Genomic DNA, 15316 nt, shown 5'->3' with positions numbered 1-15316 from the left:
AAATGTAATTGAATTTACATGAATTCATCTAAAGGATAGAGTCACACTAACTGGAGGCGAGAGCTCGGCGGATGGAAAGAGATGAAGAAGAAGACAGAGATCAGCAGGAGAGCAAGATAGATGGGCTGAAGAAAGGATGAGGAATAGCGAGGGGGAGCACTGAGACAGCAGGAGAAATGGGTGATGGGACGCCATTACCTCCCTTACATTACTGCTCTGTTTATCTTGTGAGCACACTCAATCACCGTGGACCTGTGCTCAGCTGGAAGGACACACAAACGCATAAATAGTGGCATCCGGACATATTTGTATTACTATTTCAAACAAGCCATTAAGTAACAGTTCCTCCATTTGTTGTAGTTATAGTGATAGGAGAAGACAGATGTGCAGCACACACACATATGCAATTTTTGGGTGACTGTGCATCTGGATGATGTAGATAGTCCACAATTCAATTCTCGTGCTCATTTCTAATCATTTCTACTCTTAAATGTTATCATCAGAAAGGAAGAGACGAGGTCAGAGATAAACATGAAACAGAAACACAGACACATTTTGCAATCTTTTATTTTTTAACAGAAAAATCAAGCAACAGTAGTTGAACTTTGAGAGATGGTTTTCACTGACAGCTATTCAAACAGTTGCATTGTCTGGCTCAATATGCATCAGTCAGTAGTCAGAGCTTTGCTGACGGCCCTGCAAGAAAAAAAGACCTGAGATAAAATCAGCTGCTTTGTGTCCTCTCACAATTTTACAGTCAATATCAGACCGGCAGCCTTTTCTTGTTATGTGTTATTCAGCTATTTCTGAGACATGCTGTGTGTTAAACAGAGTAACACAGAGCAACTTTTGGAACGTTAATAAGACTCAGAATTGTCATTGGACACTAACTCAGATCCTCATTGATTCCTTGGACGTTGAAATAGAAATAAGTAAAAACAACTGCCTTTCTCACATCCTCTGAAAGGACGGCACCAGCCATTTCAGCAAGTCGCACAAAAAATATTCAAATGACAAAGCAGCTAGTTTGAGCTGTAGGAATTTACCAAGTTCGAATAGATTGTCAGCTTAACAAAGTGGGGTCTTTTTACACAGGAGATTGCATATTGGCAGTTGAAATGGGTTCCTTTCAACCATGGCAAGGAAGTTATTACGACCATGACAACAGAGGTCCTGTAACCCTGAGAAAGTAGCAGTTTGACCCATAACAAAACTCCTTATTCTCATCCAAACTGTGATCGTTTTCCAAAGCTGCAGGCAAATGGAAGGTTTTACATATCAAACATGATAAAAAAAAATATCATCTTCATACGGTTTTAAAGTTTGTTACGCAGAACACCTCCTGATAAGTAAAATCATAGACTTTAAAGAGGGTGTACTTTCATCTCACTCTGTACCTAAACCTATCCAAACCACAACCACAGTTTTGAGTTTTGTCACATTAACTTTTTCTTTCATCACTGATGATGAAGGCTAAGGATACTATTTGACAATAGTAATTAGATACTAAGTAGTGGTAACTATAGTCACCGTGATGCACTTGTGCACATATGACCTAGTTAGCGCTCCGTGTGATTGCTACTTATCATGTTTTTGCAGGCGCTCCTAAGAAGCAACCACACAGAGCGTAGAGCAGAAGGAGCATCCACTTCAAAAATACCTAAAGTTGTCCAGTAAAACGGCTTTACGCACCTTGGGCTGTTGAATCAGAGTGTGAAATGAACAAGCGGAGAATATTAAATTGGCTTTTGGATGGTTGCAAAACTGCAAGGATAACACAAGGCACATCACAAGAGAAAAGTACACATCAAGTGTGCTATACCATTGGAAAGTGGTGGGCTTTTTTTTTTTTATTTTGCAGATTTTTCTGTGCGATCACTCCTCGGGGGAGATAAAAGCACAGTACTTACATACAATATGAGGCTGGCATAGAGAGTTTCTTTCTCTCCTCCTCACTTTCTTCTCCTGCCCTCCCTCCTCCCTTGTCTACTGTGATGAATGGTTTTGATATTGGCTGTGTGTGTGTGTGTGTGTGTGTGTGTGTGTGTGTGTGTGTGTGTGTGTGTGTGTGTGTGTGTGTGTGTGTGGTGGGGTTGGGGGGGATGAGGTGCCTGTGTTCATACTGGACAGCCCAAGGGGGTTTTAGCTATCGTTAGTACTCCTTAAAGATGACTGAAAAAAAAAACACTGTCTCTTACTCACTCACACACACACACACACACGCATGCATGCACACACTATAGATTATCCCTATTTAAAAAACTGCATCCCATATGGTAGCAAAGCCCTGTGACAGGTGATGTGTAGTCTCCGTCATTCTTTCCCTCTTATCATTTCCCTCCCCCTTCCTTACTCTCTCCATCTTTTATCTCAGAAGTTGCAGACCTCACTGTTGAGACAAAGTTTTTTGTAGCGCGTTGTATATGCTGCTCCAACTGCGCGTGCAGATGTGGGAGTCTGTGTGTGCATGCATGTTTTACTGGTGTATCAAGCTGTGAGCAGATCTGCTTGGGGCTGGAACTTTGCTTTGAGACTTTTTGTCAGGTTCTCCATTACAAGATTGATAACACGCCTCGGTAAAGACAATCCTGGGGACATTCAAGCATTGTTTTGTTTCATAAATGGTAAGATATTTAGGAAGGTGGACTATTTATTGCAATTGCTACCTAAATGGTAAATGGCCTGTATTTGTATAGCACCTTTCTAGTCCCTAAGGACCCCAAAGCGCTTTACACAACCTGTCATCCACCCATTCACACACTGGTGATGGCAAGCTACATTGTAGCCACAGCCACCCTGGGGCACACTGACAGAGGCGAGGCTGCCGGATACTGGCGCCACCGGGCCCTCTGACCACCACCAGTAGGCAACGGGTGAAGTGTCTTGCCCAAGGACACAACGACCGAGACTGTCCAAGCCGGGGCTCGAACCGGCAACCTTCCGATTACAAGGCAAACTCCCAACCCTTGAGCCACGATCGCCCCACAACTTACGAAAATGATCACACTAAACGGTGGCACATCAGTCGTGTGGCTGTGTGTGTTGGTGTTTGAGGCTTGTAAGTGCAGCATCATTCTTAACCTGGTTATGTTAGTTTTCAATTGCAGTAAATCTCTGTGACGTGTGGGCAGCAGAATCTTTTCTAGAAGAGCCTCATGTTCCAAAGTAATGTGCTGAGCTAAGAGATATGAACTTGAGACACTAATGAGATGTTACCAAAATGCGATCGCTTCCTCACGACTACACAGAAAACAGAACTGCTGATTGGTCGTGTCCATGGCTCATTGGACTGAGACAATAACAGTTACAACTCCCATCGGTGTTCAATCACTTGTGCATGTAATTCCCTTGCTCCCCATTTTATTAGAACCCTCCATTTTCAGAGTTGACTAATGCAGGAAAATGCCACAAACTTAATATTAAGAAGCAATTTTTGAAGCTCATTATAGCCCTGATGTGCAGGCTTCACACCACATTAAGACAGGTTATTAAAAATGTTCAAAACCAGAAGTGACTCTTTACGAAATGTCAATTTCATGTTTGTGCAATTCAAAAAATGAGGAAGAAGTCTATTTTTTTGATATGCTTTCCACTCCATTTTTGTAGGGTGGATGATGTTAAAGAGCTCATTTAACTTAAAACATCATCTGCTTCCACATCTGACAAACTAGCTTTGGTACCGCATTCCAGCAAAGCAGTGAGTGAAAACAGCTCGGAGCAGTGTGACAAACTTGGAGAATACTGACGCCAAAAGACACCTTAGGGGTATTTGACACCACTAGAGGTGGGTTTTGATTAACGATTTATGGATTAAAATTGATTCTGGGTTGGATAACGCGATATCAATTAATTAAAATCCTGAATCAATTTTTAAATATAAATTTATTTTGCCCGAAACGCCAGAATCTCAGGTTAAACCTCACAAAATTTCTACAACCACCAAACAGCTAAAACAGTAAATGAGAGCAGGTACACGGATTCTGCACAAAGACGTGAACACAAAACATGACCCAACGCATCCGAATCAGTGAGATGTTGCCTTTCTCACCCGACGCACGTATGTGGACACGGACACGCCGTCGGTGCTGAAAGCCGACAGCTCACTGATTTTGAAGTGTCAGTGGGCGCTTTGTGTTTACGTCCTTTTTGCGCTAGATTCTGAAGCTGCAGGTTTTATATCTCTCCAAACAATACTGACTGAACCAGCAGCCAAAGACAATCCAAACTACGCTTCACATTTCGCTTCACATAAACATAGTCACGAATTTCCTCTTACTTTTGCTGTTTTGCTTCCACCACGATAAAATCACACTTCATGTAGAGCTTGCTCTCTCTCTAAATCAATAATCAAAACCCACCCCTACTTATTACCCACCAGTCTACGGTGTTGGCCGCTGTTTTGTTTTTGTTTTTTTTACGTACTTCCGACAAGAAGGTAAGGCAAGTTTATTTATATAGCACAATTCAACAACAAGGTGATTCAAAGTGCAAATAAAAAGCATGATTTAAAAATTATTTTTAAAAAAACAGTAGATAAAATCAGTAGTTAAAATGTAAATTTTGAAATTTAAGCTTAACATTGTGGATTTGGTGTTTTATTCAAATGCAGCTGAGAATAGGTGAGTCTTCAACCTGGATTTAAATAAACTGAGTGTTTCAGCTGATCTGAGGCTTTCTGGGAGTTCCAGATATGTGGAGCATAAAAGCTGAATGCAGCTTCTCAGTGTCTGGTTCTGATTCTGGGAACTGATAAAAAACCGGATCCAGATGACCTGAGAGTTCTGGAAGGTTCGTACACGTGAGGATGATACCAAACAAGGCAAAGTAAATAGTTTTTAAAGCTGAAATGTAGAGGGAAAATTAAAAGTAGTCATTTCTGCTGTTCAATACTGAACAAATTTAAACTTTTTAAAATTATGCAAAATTGCAAAATGCTTAGCTGTCTCTAATCAAACCTCTGTAACTTTGCTCTGCTTCATTTCGTTTTTGACTGCACAATATTTTTAAGGTCATCTGCTATAAAAACCCAGACCAGGAAAACCGCCTTCATGTTTTTCTGTGTTTTATCCTCAGTTACTTTGACACAAAGGAATCTGCTGTGATGCTTACATCTTTGATAACATCTCACAAGTGTCAGCTTTCTTTTTATAGATATAAAAATATAGATATGTATTGGTAAGTGATCAGGATTATAATATTTCTGACTGTCTGAGGCAAAATTTCCCCAATTCAAATCGAATCAAATCGAATCGTGGATCGAATCGATTCTAGAAATCAGTGACGATACCCAGCCCTAATGAGAACACATTTTGCAGACAAATTTGTGTTTCTAAATGTGTTCTGCAATTACATTTGGAGCTCTGGATACGATTTATTTCCTAAGTTAAGCATGTTGGTTGGTTAGACTGCGTGATGGACCTATAAAGCACATGATAGTAAGACCAGAGATTAATGTTTACATACGTGCATTTCAGCTTTGCAGAAATTAAGGTGAATATCATAAACAGTGTTGGGCAAGTTACTTTGAAAAAGTAATTAATTATAGTTACTAGTTACTTCTTCAAAAAAGTAACTGAGTTAGTAACTGAGTTACAAGATTCTAAAAGTAATTAATTACTTGAAAAGTAACTATTGCTTTACTTTAAAAAAAAAAAATGTTTAACCCTCTGGGGTCCAGGGTATAATTGGCCATTTTTGACTACTTTTAATTTTCCCTCTACATTTCAGCTTTAAAAACTATTTACTTTGCCTTGTTTGGTATCATCCTCACGTGTCTGAATTTATAGTTATGTTTTCATTTTGACATACTGTATTAACACAATTAACAATTGATCTAAAATCAGACAAAAAACATAAAATCCGAGTAGAAAGTTATTATTTTTACTGTAACAACCACAAACATGTTTAATGAATCCTATTTCATAACTTTAAATGCAAATATAAATTGTCAATTTTAAAATCATATGCACAAGTTTTGCAAACAACAAAGTTATTTGCAGCCTTTTACCCTTTGTTATAACCATTTCAAACTATTTACAGAACAATCAGCTGTTCTGCATTCAATAAGATGCCACACAAATTATTTGTGCCACTTCAAAAAAATAATTTCCGTCCACTATAAAGGAGAACATCACAGCCTGATACCTGCAGGTCTGACAGCAGGTGTATCACTCCTTTTTCTACCTGGAGACAGCAGTCGCCTCATTGTTCTGAAACACAACACCAAACTATCCACAACACTACACACTAACTACACAAGACAACACATTAACTACACACTCCAAACACGCTAAACGTCACAAATCTCTCTAACGGTAACGGCGTTGTAACGATGGGAATAGTACTGAAAAAAGTAACGCCGTTACTTGTAATGTCGTTATTCCCATCACTGATCATAACCTCTGCTTCAACAAACATTTATGGCAGGTTCTTGGGCACCGCGCTGATTGTTTGTTGTTGCACTCCTTCTGTGACGTCACCACAGACCATTGCTGTTCGCATTCGCTCTTATAGGCACACTGAGCTCACTGCAGTCTTTTCTGGAACAATAAGTGTCGCCAAAAAGAAAAAGCCTTTGTTGATGTAGGACTAGAAAAAGTCAAAAAAGTTAGCAAAACTATGGCAAATATTTCTTTTGTTTAGTTTTCTCCAGAATGTCTTTTCAGGCTGTTGCAACATCTCCCACAGCATAATGTGAGACTCCTTGAGAAGCTCCTACACTGATATAAGTCTATACGATCCTGTCGGTAAAAATCGGTTTTTACCAACAAGACTGTATACTCACACAAGGACAGAAAACTTGAGAGCTGCTGAAGTTACACCAAAGCGTGCAAGTGGAAATTTCACTGTAAAAGAAAAACCTGTGGGTTTGCAAATGAAATGCACTGTAAGATTTGCTAATATATTTACTCTATATGAACATATTCTCTAGGTGACTGAGATAGACAGCCAATAACCTCAACTCACTGTGAACTGCAGAAAATTAGTAACATTTAACTCACCTCAGTCACAGGATAAATGATCCGAAAGTAAGAACTAGAGTGTCCAAGTATTTATTTTTACATATATTTGATAGCAGGGAGTGAGCCATAGTGTCACCAACTATTAGTATTCCCTAAATGGGATAACACTAAAGGCCACACAAGTACTGTAGTTGCCTCTCTCTTGGGTACCTGTCCTCATTTTCCCCAGTCATTATTCTTATTCTTAGAAGCTTTATTCATGAAGCCTCGGGGACAGGCCCTGGGGGAGGAGCTGGGGAGGAGTGAGGAGGATGAACAGGTGCAGAGAAGCAGAAAGATGCAATCAAAGAGAATAAAGAAGTAAGTGTGGTAGTTCTACCCAGGAGCATTTTCTCCTGATGTCCCTCACCCCTGACCCGACATTCAACCCTGTATTCAGACACTGGTCCTAAAAAAAGACATATTATGAATGCTCTTTGAAGCAGCTGTGCATGTGTGTGTGTCGGTGTGTGTCAGTGTGTTAGTGTAAACGTCAGTGTGTGCTTGTGTTTATTAATGTGAAGACCTGACTCCCAACACATTCAAATGGCTATGAGTGCATTTAAGGACTAATTTCCAAGCCTTTTCTATTCCTTCACTGCCCTCCAGAGCAGTATTTCCTCACTTTCTCTTTCTCTCTGTTTGTAAATATCTTTCTCTACCTCTTCTTTTCCTCTGCACTGTCTGCTTGGCAGACTTTACACTCTCTTGCTGTCAGAGCCCCTCGTGGGTTTTGGAACTACTCTCTTCCTCTCTTGCTTTTCTCTCTCTCTCCATTTCTTCTTTCCTTCCCTCACTGAGAACAACCGAAGCCTCCGTTTTCTCTCTGCTTGAGGCAGTTTTGTGAAAGAGGGAAGAAAAAAGGGACGACAGAGCGAGATAGACGGGAGAAGTAGGCAGACAGAGAAATGAATGGCCTTATTCACAAGCACAGCAAAACCAGACACACACACACACACACACACACACACACACACACACACACACACACACACACACACAGTAGGGTACATAGCAATCTATCATTCTCAATAATCACTGCCCCTGTTTCTGAAGCTGTTGTGGCTCAGTTATCCTATTAGCTATGTTCTACTGGAGAGGATTCGATATGAAATCCATAAGGTGGTCGAATGTTCTTCCCAGACTATTGATTTTCAAGGTTTATCTTGTCTTTATAATGCTACTAATTAGCCCACTTGAGGCATGGTGTCCCTGAAAATGTCTGATCAATTGTTTTCTGCATGTTTGCAGATTTTTGCATTATAAATATGTTTTATTAAACTGGATAAACATATCCCAAAAAACTCTTTAGGTAGCTCTTCTAGGGAGAAGAATGCGTTATAATAATGTCTCCGGGAAGGAAACCACAAAAATATTTAATTCTTCATAACTCGTTTATGCCTCTTGCTTATATTGCTTATACTGCTGTGCATACCTCTTTATTTTGGTGCTGAACAATTGGCCATTGCTTAAAAAGCTCTCGGATGCCTCCTAATTTTGATCTATTTTATAAAGTAGTGAGCATTTTCTCTCAAAGAATATTAATCTTTAGGCTTTTAGCCTGACTTCATACCTTTTTTCTTTTCTTTTCTGCTCATAAATAGAGTGGATAAAAAGCTGCTTTCTTGATTTAAAAATAAACGTGTGTAAAAAGTGTGCATGATTGTCTATTACAGAAGCATCTGTTAACCTGTTTGCTTTTTAAGAAGAGCTGTGGGGAAAAGTGTTTCATGTGTTTTACTGTTGCATGATTTTATAGAAAACATACCATTGGGTATCCTTGTTGGTCTTCAGACAACAATTCTAAAGAACCAAATGGGAGAAAACAGTAAAACAATTTTACAGGCATATTATGAAATTTCTTTTCTTTTCTAACCTTTGTGGTGCCGGCAGCTTTTTGCAAGGAGTTGCTCCATTGTGTCATAATCTCCAGTATGGTGTATTATATGGGAACTAATCTGAAATCCATACAGTGACTTTGCTCTCTGCCAGATTTTATTGATCTCCAAACTCCTATCTTGTCTTTATAATGGTCCTCTTTAACAGAGCTTTTGATGCCCATACAAATGTAGTGCTTCACTGTGTAATAAACGAAACTTCTAGAATGGTGCAGTGGTTAGCACTGTCACCCCACAACAACAAGCCCCTGGGTTTGAACCCACTGGTGGCTGGGTCCCTTCTGTGGGGAGTTCTCCACATGTCTGTGTGGGTTCTTTTTAGGTTTTTAGAGACCACAATAAACCAGGAGTTCCACAAACAGACAAAGCTGGATCAGATAACTCAAGAAAGACTCTGTGGCTACAAACACACACACACATACACACACAGAGGTATAATCAGCAGGAATGGATACAGCTGGGTAACAAGAGATAGGTGATGACAATCAGGAACATGAGCCAGGGAGGAAGTACAGGTCAGAGCAAGACATTAGAAATTACCAGAGCAAAAAATGAACATTAACCCTAACTGGCACAATGTGTTTTTTGAATAGAATAACTAATTTCACATACAGTAGGAGTCTCAGTCACTGTGGACATTTTACTGTTCAAAGGATCATCCTCAAGCAGTTAAATATTTTTTCTTTGAAAATCTGGACTTTCACTTTTGCTGCGCTGGAACAAAAAAGCACAGGAGCTTGCTTCTCCAGAGCTTACCCCTGGGTAAATGAGTTAAACGTGAACTTTCAGTGTAAGCCATTGTGCAGTTCATTTGTCTATAATTATATTGCACATAAAGTTGATTATTGGTATTCACCACGTCCCCACTCCCCACCCCCCCACCCCATTCTCGGGTACTACTGCTCTACCCTGTAGGCAGCCCCAGGCAATGTCAGGGAAAATGCACCTTATGGCTTTTAAACAAGCTTGTACTCCTCATTTGCTCATGTGTGTGCTTTATTTTGGCCTTTGCCTCAAGATAATGGGAGATCACAGACTGAGAATTGCATGTGTGCTTTGGAGGATGGAGGGATGCTTGTGTGTGAAGGTAACTACAGCATCTACAGTATGGGTCTGTATATGCGTACACTCAAAAAAAATAATTCATTGGATGAACGTAATTTCATCTTGCCACTTATATTCCATCTAAACAAATCATGTTATATTAATCCATCTTGATTGTGTTGTTTCCACACAATATATGTTTGTTGTTGTTTGTACCAAGTTAGTCTACTTAAATTTATTTAAAGTCATGTTATATTGTTTAAACACTTTGGCAAGTGAAAAGTCAGTCTTGTTACATGAACTAGTAAAATATTTGTTTGTTACACCAGTGATAATCTTGTTGAATGAACAAATGTAACTTCTGTCTGTAGTGCATGTTGTGTTCATATTACATAATGTTCAACAAAAAAATTCAACGGATTTAGAGCAACTTCCAATCCACCCATCCTCTTATCTTTATCTGGGCTGCGGAAGTGATAGGGTAAGAGGGGCAGGGTACATCCTGGACAGGTCGCCAGACTATCACATAGAGACAAACAACCATTTGCACTTTAACACCTTTGGGTAATTTAGAATCACCAATTACCCTAATAACTGCATGACTTTTAACTGTGGAGGAAACCAGAGTACGCAGAGAGAACCCATTGCAAACTTGGCCAGATTGTGGACTTGAACCCAGGACCTTCTTGCTCTGAGGCAACAGCACGTACCACCATGGCATTGAACCATGGTGGTACTCAACAAAAGTAGGAAAGCTATGCTTGATGCAGAATTTTCTTTATGTTTTTGTCCTTGACAAGTTAAACCATAGTAAATAGTAATACATACAATACACGTGGTGTGTATGGTTGTCTGCCTCTTCCTGTGGTTTGACATCTCGTGTAATCTTGTGAATTTCGTGAGTCCAGGCAACTAACCACTCTTCCTAGATTGTATCATGTCATCTGAACAAGAACAAATTAAGTTTTTGAATTTCATGCACATCCAACGTGATTTAATTACAGAAGGTATCTATTCTCTCTGCTATGTTAACAAAAGAAAAGCAAGAAGCTGTCGTAAAGACATCAGCATCATGGTGAGGAATTTGAGAGGGAAAATGGTTAAAGAGCAAACAACACCAGAAGCAAAGAGAGCGACTCTGTTAGACTGTGAATTATTGTACTGTTTCAGCAACATTCTTTCTTCCCTGTTATGCAAATTGGACAAATTTGAATGTGAAAACAAGAAATAAAGTGATTTTGCAGAGTATGCAGATGATTGAGAGGGCTTTCTATATAAGCACAGAGATACAAATCAGAGAATAACATGGACGGCCGTGGATGTAGAGGCTTGAGTAATGCAGACAAAGGAAGGACATCAGATTTATGGAAGGGTATGCGCAGAGAAACAGAGATGTTTGACAGACAGAGCGAGTAATTAAGAATCAAAAAACAGACTGTACATTAACAAAAAAGGAGATGCTCGTGAACAAGTGAAGGGGGAGCAACTAGATGTAAATGTAGGAGATGTCCCTGGAGACCTATTGTGTCCAGTGCTTTAACTGTGGTGATGATGTACCATGCCGCTGGTCCCTTCCTCTCATTAAAGCTTTATGAAGCAAGCTTAGCACACATTTTATTACAATGACGCCACTGTCTGGCACATTCCAGCCTTGCGGCAGGGTGGTGTTGGTGGAGAGGGTTTCAGAAAAAAAAAAAGCCAATAGAGGCATAGATCAGAAAGGGAATCAAGAGAGAAAGGAAGACAGTGAGTGTAAGAAAGGCAAAACCAACATCAGGAAGCACGAATAGAAAAAAGAAGAAGCGATAGACGGAGAACAGAAGCTAAGAATGAAAGCTCAGATGAATGAAAAGTGGGATTTCAGTTATGTGCTCTGGGCCTGTGTGTATAGTTGCAGCTGTCTTGGTATTGTATAAAAATAGACTGGTTTGGGATTAAGGCTATCAATATTTCTTTAGGTTTTGATGGAGGCCCATGAGGTAGAGGGAAAATTCAAATTTGAAGACAAGTGATGTCATAAGCTGCATCTAAGCCAGAAGTTTCAGTCAAATTTCAAAAGAAGTCATCAGCTGGCACAGGAGCTCTGCTCCAATCTGCTACCCAGGATGTCAGCTCACATGTTCAGTGCTTCAGTTCTATTATTTCTCATTCTGCTGGGTTTTTTCCTTAACTCAAAATAGTTGATCCTTTTACTACAAATTCATCCAAAATCAAGCCAGTTGTACTGAGATTTATACATACAAATGGATTTTCTTTAGCATTTATAATAGATGAAACTCCAAGTACTGCACTTTCCTGGCACTTCACTAAAAAAGTACAATCTTTTTTTATTATCTTATAACATAACCTCATTTCAGCATCGCTTATGTTACGCTCATGTGCACTGAAATATCAACCGAAATCTGGGAAAAAGTTGTAAAACTCATTTGTGAAGACACTAAGAACATTGACTTTAAGAACGCCATGACTCAGCTACTGCTGAATGACGCATGCTAAGTACGTCTAGTATGCTAGTTCTCTGAATTGAAGACATTTAGCTCCTGTCATAATCAGAGACTAAATCCCTGCCTTATCGCCTCCTGGGTGTAGGGGCCTCAGCTTTGTTTAATTGCCACAAGCCCAAGCGTCAAAGCTGCATCTCCCTCAGTGTTTACCCCCACTGAGGCTTATAGCTGATAATGGAATTACTCTGAGTCCCAGGGGGAGGGAGAGCAGGAGGAACAGGAAGAGGAGGCAGCTATAGATGAAGGAAAGTGGATGATGGTGGAAGCTGAAAGAGAGAGGATGGATGGAGCATCTGCCTGGAAAACTAAAGAAAGGGGCAAAGGTATGAGGTGATGTGATGCACAAGAAGACAAATAGAGGGAGAAAGACAGGAAGGAATTTAGAGTAATGCCTGACAGTTGCCAAAAGCAAACCCTGCAGTCTTCGTGCCTTACTGTTTACTCCAGTGTGACGTATGATGGGGCGGAGAATGAATTATGATGCAGGGTAGAGCTGAAGTCTAAAAACATGGCTGTTTGAAAGAAAGGAAGAATGGGACTTAGAAAAGAAAGAGGAGGAGGGAATAAGAGGATAAAAGAGAAAGTGGGCAGCCGAAGTGAAACATTAAATCCTATAAAAAGAAATAAATGATGACACAGTTTTCTTAGACTTCACTCGCTTAATTTCTGTCCTCTTCTTTTTTTGAGAATATGGAGGATTCCTCTGTTCACATACCAAATGCTTTTTTCTTGGTTGAGCTACAAAGATGAATGACAAAACAAAGCAGAGGGTAGAATTTTGCAGAAGCGACATAGCGGAAGATGTCAGAGCTTTTTAGTCTTCTCTCTGTCATGTTTGAAAGCTTCCGGATGTTTGGCGACTGAGCTGCAGTGCTGTAGCAGAAAATGACTATATTTGAAGTGAACTCGTGGCTTGGTCTCGGATTTTTTATTTATTTTTTTGGCTCTGCATGTCTGTATGTGTGCAGAGATGGATCTAAAAGCTGTTGGGAGTTTGGATTTCATTTTAATTTTCTCAAAAAAGGCATAAGAAGCAACATGAATTTTGGCAACTGGGAACGATTTTGTGTGAGCATTTGAAAATGTCTTGTCAGGGAGCTTAGGTTGGCGTCTGGTTTTCAACCCATGCCCCTGCAAATGTTTGTGCTTGTAATTTATAACTACATGTGGAAGTACATAAGAAGTGGCAGGGAGGGCTATTGTGTTGGGGCCTGTTTTGGGTGAAATAAAAGTCATTTTGCAAAGGCAGTCTAATGTGAAAATGACTGATGTATTTTCAAGATCTGTTCTGTTTCATTAGGCATTTGCAAAATCAGTCACACACACAACTCAAAAATAAATTAAAGAAAAAATGCAGTTTGTGGGTCTAATTAGGAGTGTAAAGTTAGTGCATAGCTGACACAAGTTGAAGCCGTCTCTCATTAAAATTGGTTCACATGTGAAACCCGATTCCACAATGTGAATTTAATTAAGGGCTTCTCCATCCTCCCTTCTTGCTGTTTTTGGACCGTTTCTCTAGCAGCTGAGTCACTGAGTATAATATAGTGTCATATAGTATTTTTGTCGACTTACCCACTTTTTTTCCTTCTTCTACCTGGATCCCTTTTGTGTCCGACACCTTATCCCCCGACCCCTCTCCATCTTCCACCTCTTCTCTGTCCACAGTCTGTTCTCAGTATTCAAGGGGGGTCTTCGCTATCTTCGGCCTTTACGACAAGCGTTCAGTAAACACGCTGACATCGTTTTGTGGGGCCCTGCACATCAGCCTAGTGACACCCAGCTTCCCCACTGAAGGCGAGGGCCAGTTCACGCTGCAGCTTCGGCCGTCCATCAGAGGAGCTTTGCTGTCCCTGTTGGACCACTATGACTGGAGCCGATTTGTCTTCCTCTACGACACAGACCGAGGTAAATGCCCAGCAATGACTGTGCTAATGTTGCATGTAAAAACAGTTCGAATATATAGTGGTCTTATGACCAAGACAAAATCTGACCACTTCTAATTTTCTTCTACTTAACTTTTATTCCTTCTGAGTTTTAAAGAGCAAAGTCAGAAAAAAATCACAGAAAAAAAATCCAAGCGCTAATGGGCAGGTGTGTCATTGTTTTCATAGGACTCAATGCCATTCTGTTAATACTACATACACCACATGATCCAGTAGCTTCTGGATCCATCCTTGGTGTTAAAAAATTTTTTTAAATTAAAGTAATAATTTTCTTTTTGATTTTTAGTATTTCACATTTAATTCAATTCAGTTCAGTTTTATTTTATAGCACAAAATCACAACAAGAGTTGCCTCATGGCACTTTATTTTATAAAGGTAAACACCTCACAATTATACAAAGAAAAAACCCAACAATCATATGACCCACTATAAGCACACACTTTGGCAACAATGGGAAGGAAAAACTCCCTTTTAACAGGAAGAAACCTCCAGTAGAACCATGCTCAGGGAGGGGCAGCCATCTGCCGTGACCAACTGGGGGGTGAGACAGGATAAAGACCTGCTGTGGTTAGCTCGCTCTGCTTTATAATGTTGTAATTTGAGGTTTGCGTGCATTTGCTTAAGGTCCCGCACACTGTCTCACAGCATTGAGGGCTAGACTTCGACTGGGTCTTTGCAGCACCTTGGTTCTTTTCTTTTACAGCCTAGCTGTTATAGATTTGCTGCTGAGCTTGGGATCATTGTCCTGTTGGATGACCCAAGTCCTGTGGCTTCAAAACAAGCCCCCAAATGATCAACCCTCCATGCTTGTGCTTAACAGTTGGCATGAGGTGTTTGTGCTGATATGTTGTGTTTGGTTTTCACCAATCTTGGCACTTTGCTGGGCATCTCCACTTTGGTCATGTCTTTCCAATGCAAGCACTAAA

The 15316-nt window shown here is 40.1% G+C and overlaps 1 protein-coding gene across 4 annotated transcripts in view; it reads left to right on the top strand.

The window, feature by feature from the left end:
• Window positions 1-15316, top strand: part of gria4a (glutamate receptor, ionotropic, AMPA 4a) — a 123771-nt gene that overhangs the window by 47906 nt on the left and 60549 nt on the right. For all 4 annotated transcript variants that reach the window (XM_026193618.2, XM_026193617.2, XM_026193621.2 and 1 more), the window contains exon 3: window positions 14113-14352. In XM_026193618.2, coding sequence (XP_026049403.1) covers window positions 14113-14352 — 240 coding nt within the window. The remainder of the gene's footprint in view (window positions 1-14112; window positions 14353-15316) is intronic.

Source organism: Astatotilapia calliptera, chromosome 14 (assembly GCF_964374335.1).
Source record: "Astatotilapia calliptera chromosome 14, fAstCal68.1, whole genome shotgun sequence".
In the NCBI taxonomy this organism is placed as follows: Eukaryota; Metazoa; Chordata; class Actinopteri; order Cichliformes; family Cichlidae; genus Astatotilapia; species Astatotilapia calliptera.
This window is presented reverse-complemented; position numbering and strand designations above follow the sequence as displayed.